Raw genomic sequence first — 24,397 nt, forward strand, 5'->3', positions numbered from 1 at the left:
AAGAGCTACATAATAGGGACGATACCAAAGATCCACCCTTCTACTTCCTCAATCTCTTTCAACCCTAGCAGCTTCTCCTGCCAATTCTTCTCTCTCCCTCCGACAACCCCATTATTCCTCCATGTAACCTAATCCCATACAAGTTAACGAAGTCGTTGGTATCGTCGCATCGATCAGGTCCGATCCGGTTGCAAGTCGCGCGCCGCGAAATTTCGCGAGCAGACCGGACGGGAAGGTTCGTAGCGAAACTCAACGAGAGGCTGTCAGGAAACTTTTGGAACGCCGAGTTTCGACCGGATAACCGAGGCAGCTTGCGTCTGGACCGGCACTCCGCGCGGATGCGCGCCGGAATATTAAACGAACGCGGTCGGATCGGACGCGTTACGCCGCTCCTTCGCGGCCTCTCTTCTTCGTCTCGCTTTTCCTTTTTGCTTTTTTCATCTCAGTTCACTGGCTCATCGGTTCGACTCAAAATTCAGCGTCCGTCCAGGCGGACCCCAGCCAAAATTCAACAACTTTTTCCATGGTGTTCTCTTCGCTTCTTCTATCGAGGGAGATCCGGTCTCTTCGCGAAACTTTTTCTATCGCGATTACATGGCTTGGACGTTAAGGATGGAAAGGAATATCCGTTATCATCTTTGCTCACAACTCTAAATGGATTTTGTTTGCTGCAGAGGAGAAATCCGCGCGTTCAAACTTCGGTTGGTTCTGGGTACAAGTCATTTTGAAGACGTGGCGGCATGGAGTGGACAAAGGCGAGTTGAGTAAATGGGATTTGTTGGCTCTAGAGAAACCAAGTTTATGTTTCCGTGTCTTTTGGGAAGGCGGTGGCTGCATTCTGGAGTTGCTTGTCTCGTAGCATCGAATCGCGTCACTGATATGGATCGTAGCTTCGACGAAAAGTAGATCCTACTTGCAACACAGTGTAGTTTTTGAATTTCGACATCGGTTTCGATTATTCGGATTGACAATTATTCGGTACGAACATACATATTAATATGGCGCTGTAATGAAACGAAGACGTATTTTATTCGAATATTTCTAGCAAAAATGCAGCTTAGTTCAGCGAATAAGCTTTCCATATTAATTAATTATTAATTTCAATCAACTACATAGGAATGAAACCATAAAACGGGAAGTTAATCGAATTGCTCGCGTATAACGTAAAATTTGCAACTTCTAAAGCGTCCTTGAAAAAATATCTTTTCAATTAAACGGCTAAAGCCAGAACCAGAGACACGTTTCTATTAACAACTTTGATAATCCAATTAAATTACCGGAAAGCAGGTAGCCAAGTTTATTTTTGCCAGCGGTCCGTAAACAGAAGGCAGCGGACGAGGTCGCAAAGCTGGTGGCAAATGGAGAACGAAGAGGGGAAAGAGGGAAGCCCGGTTGGAAAACAAAAGGAACAATCGCGGAGAGTAATGAACGAGTTACGAATCTTAGGGGGTACAGAGAGCAAACGGGCGTCTATATTTGCTGGGTTTTGGCGGGTCGCCAACAATAGCTGTTTCGGCTAGGTTATATCTCACTCCATGGCAACCCATAACAAACATAAGTGAATTATGTCGACGCGTGCCGCGTTCGATACTTTACAGAAGCGCGGCGGTCAAACCCGATTAGTTCGGCGTCGAAAACGCTTCGCGAGATCAATTGCATGCGCCGCGTGTCACCTTCTATCATCCCACGCTCTCACTCCACCCTCTCGTACAGTCTCTTTTGCTCTTTCTCTCTCTCTTTCTCTCTCTCCCTCCCTACCTCCTCCCTCTTCCTCTCCCTTTCGCTCTGTCGTTGATTTATCCTTTTAATAGGGGCTGGTTTTTCGGCTGATCGCGTGCGGGAACACGACAAACAGATTTTTCACGCTATGCAAATCGGGATTATGATAGATCAGCGGCGTAACGAGAAACAAATCGTTAATGAATATTCAGCGCGTGTCGAGTGTTCGGGGTACCAACAGTTTAATACGCTTAACGATTATCGTTATTGTTGTGTCCGCCCGGTAAAAAATTCTTATCGCGGAATCGTCGATTAAAAAAGAAAAAAAAAAAAAAATCGTGAACAAGCTTCGAAGTTAAGAAAGAAATATGTTTGATAAAAATGTGAGTATGAAAAATGAGATTGGATATACCGTGACAAATACATTTTAATACGTAGCATAGAAATTTTCGATTCTCTTCCAAACTTTGTTAATAAAATCATGTCACAGACGGAAAATTGTTTCATCCGTTAAATATTCGAAATATATTGGTGAAAAATGTTCGACGATAAATGTCCGAATACTTTCATAAATCACTATATCTCTACAGCGCTCAAAACTAGCCGGTAATGGCGACCCTATAATTAGCTCGAAAATTATCCGAGGACGAAAATAGCGGCGAAGACAGCAAGCAGCTATCTTGATCAGAATTAACGTCAAAAATTCCAGTCGAACAAGATAACTCTCATCGGAGTGGCTCGATAATGCTATCGCTGCTCTTAGAGGCGCCGACAAGGATTTATTGCGGGGCGTCATTGTAATCGTTGCTGTTTTTCCGGATCATCGGGGACGGGATTTACGGTCGACAGTTTCGGCGTAACAACAAGCTTTCCTCGCTTTATCAATTACGATGTATACGCCAGGCGACGGGAATCGACCGCGCGTAAATCAACGCCGGAGGAATTTGAAAAACGCGCGAAACTCGCGAGCACAAATCGTTGTCAAATATAATTAGTCGAGGGTACCGCACGAGCACCGCGGCTCTTCGCCCCCAATTTGCATTCAAAGCTTCCAGTATCATCTCGCCTGCTTTTTTTCTTCCTCCAACAGAGAGTCAGAGTCAGATAAATCGTTGGCGTCATTTTAATCACCGACGGTTTTTCAGATAATCGAAAGTGATTGCGCGAGCTTGTATCAGCGTATCGGCGAGCAACGATCCCGCGAATCCGCTGCCAACAAATTTCCACGTCGACCTGTCCTGAAAAACCGATGGCTCCGCGAATTTTCCAAGCGCAAATAAAAACGAATTTGTGTAACTCTTTGCCTCCCGGTACTTTGAGCAGTTTCATTTACACGCGTTAGGATATTTTGCTTCTTTCTATACGTTTTAATGGCTGCCTCGCTCGTTCAATTTTCCAGCGGCTCTCGACATCAACTCGATTAAAAATATGATTTTTATCGAAATTCTGTCCAAGTCTAGGAATTGATGAGTCAGGCGAGCAACTGTGATAATGGAGTTTAAAAGATTTAAAAGTAACCGAAATGGTACATACAACCGTGAAGATAACACACGTTTTCAAGATCCAACACGTTCCGTCACTCGGCTACGAATATTTATGTACCTATGGGATGTTTAAATGTGAACAAAATTTACGGCATATACTGCTGGCTGCGAAAAGTATCTCTATACAACCCTTATTTTTCTATATTTTATCTCTGTAATATGAAATCTTTACGGCCACATGAAACTGTTAGATTATTTAGTACGTAAATGCTACGACGAATATACTTTTCGTAGTCATTGCATCTAACATGCAAAAATATTCAGAATATCCAGAGTGAAACAAATCATTGCATAGATTCTATTTCATTACTCAGATACGTGTAATAAACATCCACGGTGTATTAATGACTAAACCCCGCAAATCTTGGCTTAAGAAGTAAATAAATTAGAAAACACTTTTCGCATTAGCAAGAAGAGCCATTAGCCTCTGGGATCGAAGGATTCATTGGCATTCCTAAAGCAATCATAGATTCTCAAGACCGAGCTCTTCCTTCCAAGACAGATCGAGCTGGCGTCCCTCGAAAAAGACAATAAGGAAATTCCTTTCTACCCTGATACTCCCGATTCATTGCTCGAGGCCAATAAAGCGGGAGTGCGTGATAAATAAAGTAGGATCGCGGGGGGATCGGACCAGGGGCTTACAGCAAAACACTTGCCACGGCTCTTTAGCATTCGTTAATTTTCTTCTGCCAAGTCACCCTCGTAGTTGGTGTGTTCTAATCGCGTATCCCCTTTCGATCGATTCGTTCTTCGAATTCGCAGCTCCACTCGTTTCACGCTCCTACAAACTACATGCAGCTGAGTCTTGTTAACTCGAACCTTTGTGATAAAAAAAGAAAAAAAAAATGTCTAAAGCTACAGAGATTTCAACTGCTATTTGTCTTTATTCGAATTGGAATCTCTAAAATTGAGAACAAATTAATCCTTAAATTAACGTTCCTTCGAGCGGTTTTCTTTTCTTTTCCACTGTTCCTGTTTGAAAAACTCGATAAAATCTTGACAACTGAAAGATTTCAGTTCTTAGAGATTCGATTTACCAAGCAACGATTTAACCGTAACGACGATTTGCTTTAATTAGCCGATATCGATCTAAAGATTGCTCGCGTTTCTTGCTCAAACCGTGTAGATTACTGTCGATCGACCTCTTGATTCCAGTTAAAAAGCGTAACGAGGCGTGCTCTCGACACGCGATGAGCAACCGATCGGCTGAGCAAATCCGATAATTCGCACGAGCCTCGATATCCTTTTTTAATTCCATCATTCGCGGGGCTTTCTCGTATCGTCGAAGCGCATCCGATCGGTTTTCGGTTATTAACGCGCTCATCGCGAATGTGGGTCGTTATCAATCTTTCCGAATAGGATTTCCCATCGAACTACCACCTCCTCTTCCGCTCTGTCGACGCGGCGAACACACAAAGGATTTTTCTCCTCGCTCATTATTCGCGCTGTTATTACCAGCTAAACGATCCACGTTGATTCGTTTAATCGTCCACGGGATCGATCGCGCTTATTAATCGCATTACACCCATTCGATTCGTTTTATTTCCAGCTACCAACTCGTTTTACGACGTTTAACGTTCTTTGTTCGTTAGCTTTGCCGCATCCTGTTTTCCTTCCAATTTTACGCGAACGTTGTCTCACGGAACAGGAATTTCTTTGGTCTTCTGTCCGTGACTGCGTCGTTGGATTTCCTGTGCTCACGTTTTGTTATCGTTCAACAATTTCTTAAGCTTAAAGCAAGGTTTGTGAAAAGATAAAACACGTATTTCTGTAGTTACACACTAGGACAGACTAGAAGAAGAGCTATTTTAAGAGACAGATGACTCGATTTTGTTAGATCCTTGAGTTTATTTAAAATTCGCAGGGGATACAATTTCATCCATGACGTTCTTCAAAGACTAAATTCGTTCTGTAAAGAGATGGCAATAACAGAAATTTACATTCCGATTAATGAACATTAATGAGTCCAATTGTACGACTAAACACGATCATAGATACTCAAAAAATTTGATGTCCCTCGATCTATGATTATCAAATAGCATAAAGATTTCCAATAAATTACTATTTGTTACGCATTTTTTCAGTTAATCGTGCGATAAAATAGTGTTAATAGAAGTCTATAACTGTATCTAAAAAAATTATGCGATCAAACACGACCAATCAACAATTTTACAATTATCTAACAATATTTTATCCTACATACACGTCGTGCAAAAATGACTCTTCCAAATGGGAGTACCCTTAATTAAACTCTGATCCAAGCAATACCACTTTCACGCACAAATCCCATGGTAAGTCTCTTCAGTCGAGAGTATCTTTCAATAAGAGTTTGCGGCTTTAACAAAGCGATAATAAATATCGTCGGGACAGTGCACGTTAGTGTTCTCTCACGCGATAGTCGCATACGCGTAAGGGCGAGTGTATTAGTGGGTCCAGAGATAGGGGTGGCGTTTCGCTGGTTTCGCACGGTCGAGTTGGACAGGTTATCTCTCTAATCCTATCGTTTTGGTGTACGCTATTCCAGCCTGTGCCGAACTTCCAGGGGCATGAGATTGCATAGATACGGAGGATAGCCCAGAGATTTACCATTCTAATGTATGCGAACGTTAGTTGAATATTCCGCCGAGCCGCTGCCACCGAAACGTGTCTCGAGCTCTCCTTGCCCGCACTTCCACTCTATTTTTTTATTATTTTTCAGGGTTATCCGCTTTGGAGAACTGAGAACGTGCTAAGTTCTCCTTAAAAAGGACTCGCCTAATTTTCGCCTCAAAACTCCGGATAAACGTTATTTTTTACTTATTCTAGAAGATCTGAGAATTTTTTTCCTTCATAATTACCCCTAAGCTCGCTATTTAGTTTCCTACATTATTATTCTATGTATGTGAAGAAATATTCCATTGCTACGTCGAACTAAATTTAACATTCTATTCTACTCGATTCCTTTTACGCATGAATCATGGTCTTGTGTGTCATAAATGAATCTTAGTAGGTATATAACAAGGTAGATACGTTACTGGTTCTAAAAATATGAAAATTCATCTGTACTACGAATATATTTTTAAAAATTAATTTATTGAACACAAGCCAATTTAGATAAAATATCAAATACTACGAAGCCTGCGAGGGGTTAAGCAAATCCGTTGATTTCCCATAACTAACAAACATCACTTTCCAGCCTTTTCAACCCCACACACGGTCCCTCCCTACTTTCCCTACAATCGTCTTCTGTCGGTAGCTACCACAGTTACCCCTATTTTCCATACAGAACTTCCACTATACGATGCAATTCTCTGCTTACGAGTATGTGCAAAAGTTGCGATTTCAAAGCAGCTAATAGAACAGCAACGATATAACGCAACGACGAAGTAGAACATTTTTTGTTCCCCGATAAAAGCAGCTAAGAGGCGAGCAGGCGAGGAATCAACAGTATGCAGGTGCAGTAATAATGCGTATCAACGCGAAGGAGGGTCGCCTCGAAGCTACTTAAATACTTGGTCGTGTGCGTTTAGGCGTGCAGTTTAGTGGGCCGCGGACGGTAGTTAGTATAGGCTTAGAGAGAGGGGAAACAGAGAGTTCTGCTGGTTTCGCACGCTGGGGTTGGGACTGGCTGGCACCAGATTTATCTCTCTACCCCATCGTTTCGGCCTACGTTGTTATGGGGCGCGCCAGAACACCGGAACGCCAGAATGCCAGTGCACCAGGCCTTGTGAAGGGGAGGCTCGAATACCAGTCTGGCTTTTGAACCACCTCTGTTCGATGTGCTGGTAAATGAGTTTTCTTACGTTCCCGTTTATTCAGCCTCTTTGCACGACCGTCTCTTCTCATGGGAAGCCTTTTCTCTACGTCCCTTAGGGACACTTCCACCGTTCATCGGTTTCTTGCTTGTTTCACGTGTTGGATTATGGTTACAATGGACGCGTATTCGAATGAACTGGAGTTTCGACGAATACGTCAAACGTTCGACACATTTTATGAATGTATCGTACGAATCATTCTGCCACAGCATCGTTATGAATATACCGTGAACTTTTATGCAAGTGTATATTTTTATAAATGCAGAATTACATTATCTGCTGAAAATATAACGAGTACTCTACTTCGCGTATTTTATAGTTTTGCAGATTATACGCAAAATTCTGTGAATTCTTGTGCCTTTAAATTTCCCGTTAGTTCGTAAAAATTCGTAGTTACGAGACTCGACTATCACGATTATGTGACAAACAAATCTTACCATAAATCATCAAAGTTACCATCAAATCATAAAGTTTAGGAAAATCGCGCGAGCGCTGATCGCAAATACGTTTTCCGATCAGCACGCGTCTCTGCAGCTTTACATTCTCTCTTTTGTCTAGAAAGTTAGAAAGCAAGGACGGACGACGTAAAGTGCTGCTCGATCTCTCGATTAATTAGGAATTTAAGTCGCGGCTGATAGGGACACGCGTCCTTCCTCTGGAGGAAGTTAGTCTGTTTATGCGAACGACGTACGAACAAACGCGTATAATCGATCATTCACTGACGTTCACCGGTATAACCTGTCGTTGATCTACGCGCCTGGGGTACACAGGAAGGGGGTTGAAAAGGGGTCGTAGAAGTTCCAACAGTTCCGCGCGTTCGAAGGGGTTGGACTGGCTGGCGCCAGGTTTATCTCTCGTCCCCATCGTCTCGGCCCACGTTGTTATGGGCTGTACCCAAGTGACACACAGGGTGGGGGATGAAGTACGAGGGCATCGTAGAAATAGAGTAAATGGAGGGAGACGTGAAACAGAAAGTGTTCGGGAGAAAGCTGAGACGCGAAGGGTGTAAGACGAGAGCGGAAAGAATGCGAGGGTGGAAGGCGAGAGGAAGAAGCGCCGGGCGATCAAACGGGAAGGAGCATGGGGGAAAGTGAAAGGGGAAACTTTTAAGATTCGCTACTGTCAAGTTAGAACGTTTACGCGCCGGTCTATTAGAATATCTCTGGTGAGTAAGGTGCTATTCATTTCTGAAATATTGCTATCGTTCTTGTAGTTCGGAGTACGATATGGAGAAGCTGTAAAATCAATCATGGGTGAAATCATCACTTTTTGGATGTCAGGACGTTTGGTAGGAATATAAGAAGGCGATAGTCGGAAACCTTAACGAGAGCCGTACGAGGAAATTTCTAATAGAAAATCTTGCAATGTTTTTTGTTCTTTTTGCAGAATATTATAGAATATGTAGAATATAAAATATTGACACAATTAGTCACAAGTCGCATTTTCTTTAATTGCACAGAGTCGTGCGATATAAAGCACCGAAGCCCAAGATATTATTCGATATCGTTTCACTGTCGTTTAATTTACAACCTTGCTATATACCAGGAGAGATATAATGTATATTAAATCCAAGCTATTTACAAATACAAAAAGAATGCTCGAGCGTAGCCACTGTTACCGCAAATGTAACCATTCTGTATTAACCATAAACCACGAACGACGCGGCAAAGATTTAGATACCGATCGATCGATCGCGTAAAAACATTGAATTCGATTCCATGGGTAGACCGCAAGAAGCCGCAGAAAAAGCGAAACGAGAGAAACAAAGGTCTACGAGGAGGACCGCAAAGTGGATGGATACAGCAGCCACTGGGTCGAGAGAGATAGAGGGAAGGGTTGAAACACGATGGAACGCAGGGTAACGTCCGTTGCAGAACAACCTCTGCTTGTCCCTCTGAACCCCTCATCCAGTCCCACCAGTGCAAAAGCATTGTGTCAGAACGTAACAACTCGCGATAGTACGATGCAGCTTCCCATGGGGCACCATTATCCTGATTTAGCAGCGCACGGCTACGACTCTATTTCCTACGCGCTTCCAGGCTATACGCCCTCCTTTGTCCAGTTTAGCTTTATTTGCGCGAAAAAGAGAGGAAACGCTTCCTGGCTGGTGAATTGACACGTTTGAGAAGCGCCTTCCTTTTACTCTTTCGCTCCCCTTCCCTGATGTTCGTCCCAATGCGATTACGTGACACGAAGACGCGCCATTGTGCTCTCTCTGTGCGATGTGAGAGAGCAAACATCTCGACGAGAACCTGCATTCGATCGTTTTTCTTGGTGGTTCGATACAGACGAACGAATCTTTCTTCTGTGTTACATAGCGCGCACATAAGTAGCATAATGTTCGTTCATCGGAAAATATATCCACTGCGACCATTAATCATAGACTTAGCGAAATAGACTCATCGTTTCGAGAAGTCGAAGTTTCGAGGATTTGAACATTAATCATGTACTTGGATAGTAAAATCGAGAAACTTAGGAAAAGTGGAGTTGATCAATTTCACTTCCGATGAGAGGCTCGTACATATATATGTAATGGAACTTGCTCATCCTCCATCCACCTAATAAGCACTCTCGATACTTGGATTTGGATTTTGCGCGGATATTTCAGGTGGTACTCCATGGCTGATGGAGAAGACAGCAGAGTTATTGCGGCAGAGACACGTAAACGGGAGGCATCTTCCGCTCGCGATGCAATTAATGTTGCGGCAGATTGTTCGAGAAGAGACTCACTCGTGACGATGTTTAACTCTAGAGTGGCTCAACAAGCTCCGTATATTTACAAATAGCATCAAGCGTTCCGACCTGAGGGCGTCTTGAATGGGCGTTGCTTGATGACTGATTGTGTTTCTCAATGGCTCTGTGGTTCCCGCAGCGTTACACAATGTCGAAGTCCTGAATATTGGTGCTCCAATGAGCTCCTGACGGTAAATCTAATATCATCTTGCTGGTACTTGAACGCCAGGCGAACGTGTTTTGTACTTATTCGAAAAAAAGTTCACTATCATCTTCGATACTTGGTTTCGCGAGTTTCAATTTCTTCCACTGACGATCAATCAAGTTTAATTCCGAGACTAACGATGATCAACTAAAAAGAAAGTAAATAGATAGAGATCATCGAGTCCGGACAAATACGACTGTTTTATGGAAAATAGCAATGGACTGATGAACAGCATGACCCTTGGTCCTTCGTATTATAGTGTGGTGGTCCCAAGAATCTCATTTCACGATGCACTTTGTCGAAACGAATCAAGGTTCAGTGTAATTAAAATTCCTTTCTCTTCGTTCCAAGTTCAAAAGTTATACGGCTACCGAGCGATGAAATCGTTAGCGGACGATCGATAGAAATGTAAAGTAAGCTAGTCGAAAACGAGAGAACGGGGAGGGAAGCACAGGGTGAAAACCAGTCGCGCGAGCCACCCGGAAACCGAAACGAAAATACACAACCGGTCTGCGTATAGCGACGTTTATATTTGTCAAAGGATATAAAAGCTAAATATTAATCACCGGGGGTGTTCTCCTCCGGTCGGCGTCGATAAATATCGCGGCCGCGGGAAATTAATACGCAACGTAGTTGCACTGTTTGAAACGAGTGTTTACGCGGCCAGAGAGTTTCCAGCGGCTTGTACGAGAGGGGGGGAGGGTACATACATACAGAGATGTAGAGAGAGAGAGAGAGAGAGAGAGAGAGAGAGAGAGAGAGACGTTAGGTTGATGTATACGAAATGTTTCTTCGAATAAATCTTTTAATTAGATATAAGTTAAGACGTCATTACCAACGTTTATGTCATCTCCTTGCGACGAATGAATTTATGGGAGTGTCATTTATTCTTTTGAAGATCTGTTATTAATTTATATAACGTATTATAGGGATGTTATATGGGTATTTACGCAATGAAATTGAGAAATTTGCGGAAAGTGGAGTCGGTCAGTTTGCAGATATAACGAAACTTAATGAGCGGTATTATCCAAACCCCAAATACATTGAAACTTTAGAGAAACGATATTTCATATGTACCATCCTAAGAGACGTAGAAAGATAGAGTATGCTCTTTGGATTATCGGTTGCGGCAAATGTGGATTACAGGGGATGCTCGTTAAATAACGTGCAACGGTGGTAAATCCGTGCTATGAATAAAGACATGACACATCGTCGCGTGGTTCACCTCCTTATAATCTCTATTCCGCGGGTACATGCGTACCTAGGAATCAGCTGGTGGTTCAGTTGCCACGCCGTGCCGTGCCGCGCCGCAGGGGTTGCACCGGGGTTATTATTAGGGATTCGAGGTATTAAACGTACTTTGGGGTATCGATCTTCTTATTCAGCTACCCTACGTCATACTTAAATACAATCTTTCGGGAGCTATGTAATCCTCTTAGCGAAGTATTCCTGTGCCTGCCACGCAAGGAATCCTGATAGCGCGCGTGCCATTGTTTCTTATCTCAACTGATTACGATGCTTGTGCATACGTAACAGGAATCGTTGGCGCGAGAGAAATGGAAAATCGTGGGTACACGACCTAACGAGATATTCTGCTAATCCACTTAGCTGAATACTCACCTATTAACCACCGTGTGTTTCCTTCGATTTTTCCTTCGTTCCTGAGACCAGGAATTTATTGCCCGCGAATCTTCCGGATTTAAACGTAGGTTCGGAAGCAGGAAAGTACATAGATATAATTTAGTCCCGAGTTAGTCGGTTAACCGCTGTATTATAAAAAAATAGCTAAATTATACCTATAACATATTATTTATACTTTATATATATCTGGAAGATTTTTGTTAAAATCGTGTTTAACGAAAGCCTGCGTTTAACATTACCAAGTGTCCCTGTAATTCACGAACGAGAGTGTACAATTAAAATTCATTAAATTCGCTAAATTTTCATCTATCGATTAATTCGAAATTCCATCGACGACAGATTCCGGGATGAATCGACTTTTTCACGAGCAGCGACCGAAGGAACGCCGCAAACGTTGCTTGATTAGCAATTAATACGCGGCCGGCCGATCGATCCATCGATTAACGAAACCGATTTAATCAGCGCCCCGGAACACGACTGACCAGTCCTATTAATTAGCGGAATAATCGGATCACAGGGAATTACGTGTTAACCGTTCTCCTCCCAGCCTGTATTACTTTCGATAATAGGCTCCATTACCGTCTGTGCTACTGATCCGTTACTAATGTCAGCAAGTCCGGCACCGACTGTCGTTCGAGAACAACAGAACACGAGAGAGACAGAGGAATCATCCAACGAGGGCCACGCTCGTGGCATCGACGGAAATTAATTCACTGATAAGTCGTGTGTGACGCGATCGAATTAATTTGCGGCGTTCGTACAGCACCGGATTAATTATCATCGCGAGGAAACCTCGTCTCATTGGCTCCACAGAAATGTTATTCGAGGTGATCTCGTTTCCTCGCGAAATTCCTTCGACCACACGACGTTCCGAGTTATTACGCCGTTAATTATAACGTCGACTACGAATCCGTATCGTTCGGTAAGCAATATCGTTATATTATTATACCACGCGTTATTAAATTTCTTAGAACGATTGAAATAAGATATATTTCATGGATTAAAAAATTGCCAACAGTGCGAACGACTTAGGCGAAAGGTACAACGTAATACTTTGCAAAAATTATATATTATGATATAGTATATTTCGATATACTCGGAGCATACGTTGAATTGCTATTTTGACTTTTCGAATAATACGAAGCAGAATGCATCGTTCCGTCAACGCTTTCTGTTTTCTTCCAGTTAATCTTTTCTTAGATTCTTCGGTTTATAAAAGATTGCATTCGGTTTATTTTCCATTCTCCAGGCAGACGTTTCTTTAAAATATCGCTACGTTGATTTCGCGTATAAGAAAACAAAGATACATAAATTATACGAATAACGATAGGAATAACATTCGCAAGTGTTTTTTGTTTATTAGCCGCATGTCCGACATTAACTTCCACGCTTTTAGATCATTCTGTTCATCCGGTTGTGTCCTTTTTGAACAGTTAGAAAGGGAGAAATCCTACCAGAGCTTTCATTAAAGTCAAAGTTTCAACCACTGCTTTGACGAGGACAAACTTTCTCTAACTGAGAGATATTTCAAGGATCTCTCGAGGAGTTCCTTTTTTCATAGCAATGAAAGCGAATGGGAACTTACCGTAGAACCAGCACTGTTTGTCGCCGAAACGGGGCCTGAGGAACGTGTATTGAGGTTGAGGCGGAAGATGATCGAGAAGGGCGGCCAAACCGGCGACTAGAAGGGGGCCACCCCAAGCGTAGCAGGCGTATACGCGTAGTCGGAGGGTCTCTTGGCCTTTCTCCAAGCTCGCTGGTCTCAGGTCTCTGCAAGAAGAAGAAAAAAGAATGGTCAGTGGGGGCGAGCACAAGCCACGAAACACGAGATCGTCCTGTGCACTTAAACGGAACGCGAACAATAAAACACTCCGGCAATCCCGCGCTAGAGTTTCGCGTGGAAGGAGAAAAGAAGAGAGGAGTTCCATTAGAATCGGCGGAAGTTAAAGTTTCACGGAACGCTATTTCGGGAGACGGATGGTCTCGCGTTTTGCGTAATCAGTAGTGAAAAATGGACGCGGGCATGATGATCGCTTCTTTGTTTTAAATCTTTGTCTGCTCGTTTCGTACGGAAGATGAACTTGTGGAGAAAATATAGCGAGATTATAAAAATTAGCCAGGAATTAATATCGATATAGTCATTCGTGAAGATCTTCGTACATTCTATAGAAAGGTAATTTTTATTAAAATAGGATGCTACGAAAGTTCGCTGCAAAGTTATTGCACTTTGTTTCACGATGATTAACCGTAAAAAATATTTTGTTACATACTATAATACTGTATGATGCTTTATTTAAATGGAAATAACTTTTACAGCGCATTCTAAAAGCTTCTATATTCCTAAAACAATGGTTATCGGACATAGCATTTTAATTTACGACCTCGCTATATAGTACTTCCATGACTAGAACTACAGGTCGCAGATATCTTCGATCTCCAACACATGAAAAAAAAAAAGACAATTGCAGTTCGAATGCAATTTCGTAACACCGATAGAACGAAATACACGTTCAGATCTCGAAGTGTATTGCACTCTATCCTTCAGCAGAAAAACTGTCATCGAAATAGATTTATCGTCGGAACGGGCACTCGTTCGACAAAGGGCCTCGAGAAAGGTAATCTACATACGTTTCAACGAGCGCAAACAAGCCTCTAGAGAGGTAAACGCAGCAATCGACGGAGCAGAAGGGTGAAAAACTACCGGCCCACTCGTCCATGGGGTGATGGCCGAAACAATTACCTTAGATGCAATTAATGCATAGTCCGCATTCCTGGCTATCGAATGCAGACACCGAGACTTTTTTCGAAAGGGCTTGCAGAGCAAATCGCGCTAGTTTCGCGCTAGTTTCGTCCCGAGTTTGCTAGCAAAGTTTCCCGACCATTAGCATCTCCGAGCGGTGATTGTGTGTGTACGTTCCTGAATGTTATTATGCAACCTACACAGACCTCTCTGTGTTTCTCCAGTACATCCAACTTCGATAGATCGCCGTTACGCTGTTTCGTTCGTTAAACTGCCTCCTAAGCAGTTAACAATTACAAGCTGCACTTTTATACGCGATTTAGAAGCGATATAGCGAGGTAAAATCGGTCAGTGGCTAGAGCTTGCAGGTTTTAGGAAGCGAAATAAATAATTTGAGTACTGCGTCATATACGCAACGCTACATCACTACGATTGCTAAACCAGTCGAAATGATTCAGATATTCTGTTTTCTCAATTACCGAAGCCACGCAAATATTTTTGATGATATTGATATCTGCTTGCGTTGAGACAGAAACATGATCACATATACACATACCGATTTATTTTCGACATATCATTAGATTCTAATTAACTATGAATAACATATTTAGCTACATATCGAGGGTATCGTAGTTTTAGCGACGCACATACTGATGGCTATAAGTATTAGGTTGTCCGAAAAGTTTCTTTCGTTTTATAAGGAAATAATAGACGCACAACGTTTTTTATTTTATATTATTTTGTCGAATTACGCACGGTCCATTTTGTTCTGTTGAGATAAACACCGCGTCATTTCGCAGACTTGGTTTCACGTTTGAACGAAGGTGCACTGTTGTAAAAAGCACGTTTGTGAAAGAAAGACACTCTTCGGGCAACTTAACATTATGACTCGACCAACGATGATAGAAATTCGAATCAAAAAATTAACGCAAATGCCTGTGGGGTAGCTGCAACTAGATCAATTGCTGCCCCTACTCAACGTTTTACTTTACCACTTTGCTATATCGTTTCCACCTATAATACGAACCGATGTTGGGTCAAGAGTTTGCACAGGCTAGAAATTTTGCAGCCACCGCGGAGCCAGTCGAAAAGTCTACGAAATGAAATGCAATAAGGAGCGGAGAGCACGGCTGGCAAAATTCCAGGGAAAAATGAAAGTCGACAGAATGATGAGACGCGCAATAAAAAGGATGTCGGCTGGTAGCGTAGGACGTCGTGGTCCGAGAATGACTACCGTGCACGTCTGGCTGTGTCTTCCGTTCTTCTCGTTCGGATATAGTCAACGAATTCATCGCGAGAACGACGATGTAATTAACTGTGACGAATGACGACACGCGACTCCTAGAAGAGAAAATGACTCGACCGTGAAACGATTAACTGGTCCATTAAGATTTTCAATTTCTAACGATCGCTTGTTCAATGACCTGCCTTCTCCTATTAGGCGTCGGTTAATCTCTTCCCACGGAAATAACGAACGGTAAACGTGTTTCTGCTTTGGCTTTTTGTGGATTCGAGCGAAGAGTCGATCTTCGCGTTCCGAAGAGTTATGAAACATAACGGAAATCATGTCGAGTCTAATGAAAAAGCTGAAACAGGACGGAAGTGGTAAATTTTATATAAACAAGATATACGAGCGGTAAATGAGCCTCTCGGAAGTTAAGCCGATCTCTCTATTTCTCATTAATGATAAAAATATAGTTAAAGCAAAGATGTGATATAATTAGAACGATCTAATTTCTTAATTTCATTACATAAGAATGTACTTTCAATTCCCAAGAAACAAATGATCTAACACGTAAGAAGATGATTCGCGTCGGAAGATGATATAAATGATGGTAAACTGCAAGGTAAATTTAAAAACAGGAGACGTATTTTTGTTAAATCCACCACGTCAAAAATAACATAGAAAATACGTGTTTGTGCTTGCGTTAAACCTAGAAACGGGGACACATCTACAACGAAGGGAAGCCCAATTATTAGCGGAACCACGGAATAACAGGGTCACTCGCAAATTTATCGGCGCGAGGGCTTATTAACGAGACTTGAAAATAATTAAATTCGGACGCGCGACCCCGATATCACGAGCAATGACTATGGAAACGACGAGACTCCGTCATTGTCTGGCTAGTTTAACGTCGCTATAACAACAAACCCCCTGTACAGTGTATTGGAAGGGGTTGGCCCAACACGGCGCTTTAGCGCCAGGGGTTGTTACTCGTAAATCGCACCCTATCTGAACCGACGTTACTGCGGATATGGCAAATGTCGGGCGTAACGACGTGGCTCTATTGTCAAAAAGTGAAAATTCAAATAAAACGAGCTGGGGCAAGCGAGACGCACCGGTGGTGCCAGTCGGACTGCGTTGCTTGAAACGCGTCCATTCGATTATGCGTTATTTTACCTCTCGATTCTCGATTGGCTTTCTCCACCGGATATACGGAGCTACGGACTTAATTACACGAGCTCGTTAATGTAACGTAGACTACAGACTACCGGTCGATTGTCGTAAGTTTCGCTCGCGGTCGTGTACACCATGCAGCGAGATGCGATCGTATTATTTTGCTAATTACTTTTACGATTATTTCCTTAATCGTCGACTCGATTATACTATAGTAACACGGGCGTCGTGTTGCACCTTGTGAAATAAGAGTAGGAAGAGTGGCGCCACGCGATTCGATGTTTCGTCGCGAAAGGACGACGAAGAGGTGAGAGAAAACTGGAGATATTAATTCCTGGTGGCACGGCTCATTTCCGAGAACGCTAATTAGCCGTCACCGCGGTCGTTGCGCGCGATTAGTTGCCTCTCGTCCGGTCGGAAGAGAAAGTTTCCCGCATAGGAAGAAGAGGGTGGGTTTTCGCGTCTCGCTTCGATGTCTGTGCGGCGCCACGATAATTTTCCACCCCTGGCCGGCGGTCGTGTCCCGCTGAAAATGGAACGAAATGGAGCGAACTGCTGCCAGGGACGCCGAGGGAAAACGCATTAAATATTGCTGTCGAGAAAATTAGGGAGCTGTTAGCCTGCTCGTAGGGATACACATATATAGCATCGTTTCTTTTTCTCTCTTTCCTTCAATTGTACCCCTAAAACGCGCATGATAAATATTTTTACGGTCGTCGCTGTGTTTCCGGGTATGGATGGGGTTGAAAAGTATAGGTTACACATCGGTGTCTTCATACACGATGCAGGCAATTTGCGAACGACGACATCTTCTGTGACAAAGAGGATTATTGCGCAGCTCTTCTTCCTGCTCTCGAAAGTATAACCCATTGTCGGAGCACGGAAGAGATAAAGGTTATTTTTGTAATAATGGATTCGCCGGAGAAGGGTTCCCATTCGAACCGGACGAACGGCTTCTTTCTTCCTTTTCTCTCCTTGCGTTGCTCTCGATGAAATATACGTATTCTATTATCGCAGCGCGAGCACACGAGACACGGAGAAGGAGAATGGTGGAGCGAATCGGCTTAATCCTGACAAAGGACCCGTCGGAATAGCTTCTTTTAATTGTATCCTGTCACTGTGACTATTTATCGTTCGGTATTTGCGAACGGAAAAAAAGGGGAAGGCCGGTCGTAAAGGGCCGCGGACCCATTAAGCCTTTGTACACGAATCGCCTTGCCTTGTGGCTGTAGTTAAACCGTCGACGGCTTGAAGTTATTAAAAGTATCCGAGAAAGAGAGATCATCAGACGACGAACGCGTACAGCGAATACAAATACGGTAGAAAGTCCAATATTCGCACGAATAGGGAGACAAAAATGTTTTCTGTATTCGAAGCGACAGTCGTCACGCCACTTTGCGCCATTCAAATCTCTCGTCGAAACCCACTTGCTTGTCCATTCACCAACGAACGACAGCTTTATCTCCGCGGAATAAAAGTCAGGAAATAAAAGAATTTCGTAGAATTACAAACCAACGTCTCGGTTTCTTGCTGGTTTTGTCTGCCGGTTGTCGCGAGTTCTTGTGTATCTGCGGAGCGCACGCCGTCGGCTTTATACGCGGTCGACCTAAACGTCGCCGACTGTCTCCGAGGCCAGGAACGTGCTGGCCCTATATTTATCTGTCCGATATGGTAATTATACGGACGGCAATTAGCGGTAGTGGCAGTTAGAGGTAAAGGCCCGCTTGGCAGACGGTATCACGCCATGGTTCGCGGAGAATACGGAACGGGAAGAAGCGAGGTCGTTACGCCGAGTCACGATGTACGAGCAAGATATTATTTATCTTGCCCGCGGTACGCGTAAACGCGGGAAAAAGTCACAGTTTCTGTAGAAAAAGTTAGACGACTACTTTACGTCATACCGCGCTGCTTCTTATGGTTAAGGGAGAGATATCTTGGCAATTTTTATGCACCTTGCACGCACGCGAGCTCGAAAATATTTATTACACTGTTTTTCTTCAAACGGACGTGATATCACATTTGTATGTTCTGTGGATCGATATCAAACGATCTCGGATGAGCTTTTAATTATATACGAGTGATCTCGAATGGTCTTTATAATCAACGAAACAGCCAGAAGTATCGAGAAATCGTTTATTCCTCAGTTTCGAATCATGATTTTTTAGCAACAGAAGACAGTATATATCGTCGTGGTACGATAATAATTGCCTCGCTTCAAGCCGGATAAACGGGGATGAAATTGGTTTGTCCACGAAACTGCATCCCTGGTGGATAAACCAATTTTATTCCCGGATGATTTTCAACGAAACCGCACGCGGAACAGCCAGAAGGGGAAAGTTCTCGGAAAGAAGATCAAGAATGATAATCCGCGACATTCGGAGGGGTGTCACACGGGGAATCCGGCAAATGTTGCGTAGGAACGATAGTGCCCCAAAAGTTCGTCCCCCGGCGGAACGTATGGAAAGCCGAGACCCGCTTTATTGAAAAGTTTCGGGAGACGCGGTTAAGTGCGAGAGAAGTTGGTGTCATCGACCCGCGAGAATTTCTCACTTCCGAACTGCGGCAGTTCCCGCTGCTACCCTGTCAATTTATCTATCCGAGACGGTTGTATTTGCCCGTTTATCCCAGAACGATCGATCCTCCAGCATCGACCAGACCTGTCGATCCCTATAACCATGGCCATTTGCTCGTGTCCCTTGATTTATCGTCGTCACCGATTTCATGCTGAAGCAACGATTAATTATCACGAATATATGTTCTTATTGTCGCTAATTAGCCTGCAACGCGATTGCACGCGTGTTAGTAATGAATTATAGCATATGATGTTAGGGCGAACAAGTTCCATCGATAAAATCGGGTACAACGATCACGATATATATATATGCGTTAGATTGATTGTGAATTTTATTCAGACCAGAAATACCGCACGAAGAAAATTTTCGCGCTTGAGCTTCTCGTGTCTTGATAAGTTGGTCTATAGATCAACTGGGCATGATCTACGATCTATAATTTGGAATGTAGACAAAAATTTTCGATCTTCGAATATTCAAAAGCTACGAAAGATTTTGATTAATAGCGAAGACAATTCTATGGATATCTGTTAACTAATAATTTTGAATTAATTGGTCTTTCCTTTTTTAAGATATTAGACTTTGTTCGTGGTTTAATATGTACAATGCGTAAAAACAAAAAAAAAAAAAAAATAGGATGACGGTATTATCTTAATTAAATAACGGTAACTTTGCTTGACGAGATCCTAGAACCAATTAAAATCGTTGCAGCAAACCCCAATATGTTATATCTCGGTTGATTGGATGCGCATTCGAAGATCGGTTTCACGAGATCCGCCAGTTCGCGATTCATCGATCATCCAATTAACCGTTCATGATTCCGATAGTGATATTATCGATGGCAAAGGATAAATCATTTTCTTAAATCGCTTTCGACTGTCGCTAACATTTACACATTTTAAAAGTCGCATTGCCTCGATCTGTCGGTTGGTGATCATCGTGTTCTTAACCTCTCAACGACAGAGGCCACGCTTGAAAAACAAGTAGACCGGCAGAAGGACGACGTTAAAGCGGCGCAAAGAGAGGCGAAGAGCGGCTGGAGAAAAGAGCAGCTAACGAACGAACGGACGTTAATTAGACGCAATAACCGACGATCGCGACAATTACAGAGTGACCTGGCTCTCTCGTTGTCGAGGTAACGTCGATGAGAATATAAATTCCGATACAAAGTCCAAAGGCTGCGCAGCTACATCGACATTTGCTCTGACGTTTCTCCGTTTCTGCATAATCAATATCGTACTTTCGGAATTAGACATCGATTACGGACGAGGAAGATAACGACCTGGGGTTCGCCACTTTCACCCCCTGTAACACGGTTCTAACTGTCCTTCTCGACCCCTGTTCAACTCCGTTTTCACCCCTTTCCGCGATAGCTTAACGCAATTCCGTGGAGTAATTCAAGACGAACAGATAGGAACATAGAAAACCGAGAGGGTAATGACGTCTGGCTCGCGCAGAATTTTCAATATACCGCCGTTACGTCGCCGAAGCGATTACGGCAATTAGAGAGCGAAAGGGTTGTTCGCTGTAGACGATGGAAAAGCCTAGGGAAATAATTCATGCGGCACACGTGGCCCTCTCGCACGGAATTCTTCTGAAGTTTCCCGATGGAACCGGCCTAGACCATGGGAAACACTGTAGCGGGCAAGTTTTTTTTCTTGCTACCTTCAACTACTTTACTGTTGGTCGTATTCAACCTCATATGGAATTTATCGTGTTTCGAGGAAAGAATAAAAAGTACCTTCGCGGTATCCTTTGGTGAGCTATGTATGTGAGTTACTTGTTTGGGGTAAGTTAACAGGTTGTTATGGAAACTAAATCGTAGGTAAGTGGTTTTCATACTTATACAGTTTATACCTCGTGCATTTTTATTGCAGCCATTTATGTTTATTTTCTATTTTACAATAGAAAATTGAAAGATACGGGTCGAGTTACTTTCTGAGAAATGAATATATTAAAGATTCTAACACTTGGCAAATCATCATAAGCCAGATATTACAAGGTTTCCTGGCGCGACTAGAACTAGGATATAGTCGCACGATTTTGTACGTTTACATCCCACGTTTGTTTGTTTATGTTCTATCTTCGTTTATTTAAGCGAAATTTTCAATGTTTTTAAAACAATCAAATTACCATTCAAAACATCGTCTCCCATATCCTTGATGAATCCCACTCGTTCGTAGAACCTAGTTATTTTCACTAAAAGCATCGATATCAGAAAGAAGAGCAGCGATTTATAACACGTCCTAAAGCAAACGTTACGCTAGGTCGAGGTTAGATCTAGGTTAGTCACTCTGCGTGGTAGACACGCTGGAAATTGAAAGTGTCAGAATCTTTTCATTGCCTCGATAAAGTCGAGTTCTGGCCACGGTGAGCGGCCAGCGTACGTGTTATCGGTCTATCAGGGTCGAAACAGCTATGGCTGAGAGTTCACGTGTCGTTATCGAGTCTCGCGTGCCACACGAACAGTCTTGCAGCTCCTTTTCCCGTGCCAACTTTGCCTTCGTCCTTTGCAGCTGTTGCAAAGAAAAGGTAGGAGGCGTGCCGGAACTCGACCATCGCGAGAACTTTCATTAGCCGTGAACGAGAGGAACGTTCGATGACTACGAAATTTCCTGGAGAAACTTCTCCTTTGGTATATCCTTTGCTCCAACATACTCAAGTACGTACTCTCTTCTTAATTTCATTCTACAAAGTGATACTTCAACGCGTCTAAAATTCAGTTACCAATTAAAATCGCTACGATCCTCTTAATCGTAGCGCCGTTTGACTGTAAAAGTAAGCATAATCGATTGGTCAGGTCGTATCGTGTCCCGAGAAGCGACCGAAGCGCACACCCGAGAGGAATGCGCGTCCTTGACGTAACTGGTTCGAGGAATGCCGTTGCATAATCGACGGGAAACCACCGGAGGTGGAAAGATTGACGTAGGCATGGAGCAGTTCTCGAGGAACAACTGCCGGCCTTGAGGCTTGATAGACGTTCGACCGCCTTAAAAACACGGGAACGGATAGAGAAGTGAATTAGTTTACACGGTACGTTGGTCTCTGGTTGTACGAAAGAAAGAAAAATCGGGAAAAAATGCGGTGAGATGGGGCGGATGGTGATAACGCGGTATGGTCGTTGCACAGAGGGTTTGCAAGAAGTGTCACGAAGACGAGGGCGAGCAAGGACGCGAGTCATTTCGGCGAGATAGTAGTGAGAAGTTGTCAGGTGTTTGTTGACGCGGATAACCGAACGACAACAGAGCAGACGGGAAAGACGTGGCAAAGGGGAGAGGACGCGGGTCGCACGTACGTAGACGAGAGGGTGGTGAAGTCGCTAATGGAGGAAAAACAGAAGGGACCAGAAGGAAAACAAACAGGAGGGTTACGAAGAGGACAAGCTATCGAGGCATGCCGCTCTTCGAGATGTAGCCCCGTCGAGGGGTAACGAAGAGTGACTTGTTCTTGCGACACACTCCATCCAGGATGACGAAACGTCACCTCGCCTAAAACTGGCCGGAGGGTTGGATATTCAAAACACCCGCCGCGACAATATTGATCCACTTAGCGGTTTAGAAAAAAAAACTCGCAGACAAGTTCTCTTAGGTAGGGTGCGCTATATCGGGGAAAAATCAGCCACGATGATTACTCGGTATTGGATGTCGTTTGACTAAAGGGACGAGAAACCGAAATGTCATCCCCTGTAACTACGACGAGGGTGAGAATCGATTCGGTGTCATTTTCTCGTGGAAAGATTCGAGAGGAATCGATCACAGTGCGACGATTTTTGCTGGTTCGGATACGAAGAGGGGAAAAAACATCCGCGTTTACGACGTTCCAACGAAATGGACCACCCACTCTTTTTTGCTCCCCTTTTTCACAGTTCCAGGTAATACGGTGTATTTTTTGCCATATAATGGAAATCGAACGGGTATCCGATAATTGTCGGATTATCTCGGTTCACGGGCAGATATTTCAATTAATTCATTAACAGTTCTCGCGGCGCATATAAACAACCCGCGGATTTAATTAATCCCCACAATGCCGTCGACGATATTTATTGTGTCGCGCGCGTCCCCGCCGCAGTTTTCAATAAAGCGGCGTCATTATAAATCAAATTTTCTCGGACGGTAACGTGCACGTGGACTCACAATGCGTGCACACCGCCGGCAAACAAGGAAAACAATAATGTCCGTGCATGGAGAAACTTAATATTTTGAAATGCACCGTTCGTAATACGGCGAACGACCAGCCAAACCCGAGCAACAAACTCGTAAACGGAAACCGTGTTCGTGCCGATAATCCGCACGCTCTCTCGTCGTTAATTAATTTCCGTTTCTCCTTTCTTTTTCTCCTCGTTCATTCATGACTGAGAGTCAAAGACTCGGATCAAGGGGAGAGAGAAAAAAGGAAGCGGAAATCAGCTTTCATTCGCGAGCGCAAAAGGACAACGTTCGTCGTCGGTGGGAGTCTGTCGCGTCACCCCTCACGCGCCTCGATATAATTCCAGAAGAAGAGGGTGAGACTCGCGCTTTCGACCCCAGACACCCTTTTTCTTTTTTCAAAGCTTCTCTCGAGACGGTTCGGCTCGTCTCGCTGTTCTCCTTGCCTCTCTTTCTCTCTTGCTGTTCTCTTGTCTTTCATTTTCTACCGTCGCGAATCCTTTCCAGGTGTTAGCTGTTTAAACGTTGTCACGCGTAAAAGGAGCTGGCTGAGGGGTAACCAGGCAGACAGGAAGAAAGGAAGGAAGAAAATGAATAGTAGAACGCACTCGAGGGGGTGCTCTCGATTGTTTGGTGGTTCCACGAGTGGTTATCTGCAAATGAAGGGCAAAACGCGGAACTGTAGGGAAGTCCACGAGAGTGGTCGCCAGGAGAAATTGCAGGGACATTAAAGTTTACGCCGGAAGGAAACAGGCAAACAGAGAGTTGGAACGGGCCACGTGGTGGTTGTGGTGGTTAGGTCTTCTAGATTCTTGGATTTCTTGCTATAAAAATTGATAGAATTCTTGGAGCCATTTTTACAATAAGCGTATCTTACACTCGACTGACAGCTGTAAATTTAATCACGT

At 43.5% G+C, this 24,397-nt stretch overlaps 1 protein-coding gene across 1 annotated transcript in view; it reads right to left on the minus strand.

Annotated features, from left to right (window-relative positions):
- Positions 1-24,397, minus strand: part of LOC122577918 (probable G-protein coupled receptor Mth-like 1) — a 154,168-nt gene that overhangs the window by 21,591 nt on the left and 108,180 nt on the right. The window contains exon 5 of the mRNA XM_043749621.1: positions 13,222-13,406. Within this exon, the coding sequence (XP_043605556.1) occupies positions 13,222-13,406 (185 nt within the window). The remainder of the gene's footprint in view (positions 1-13,221; positions 13,407-24,397) is intronic.

Source organism: Bombus pyrosoma, linkage group LG3 (assembly GCF_014825855.1).
Source record: "Bombus pyrosoma isolate SC7728 linkage group LG3, ASM1482585v1, whole genome shotgun sequence".
NCBI classification, from domain to species: Eukaryota; Metazoa; Arthropoda; class Insecta; order Hymenoptera; family Apidae; genus Bombus; species Bombus pyrosoma.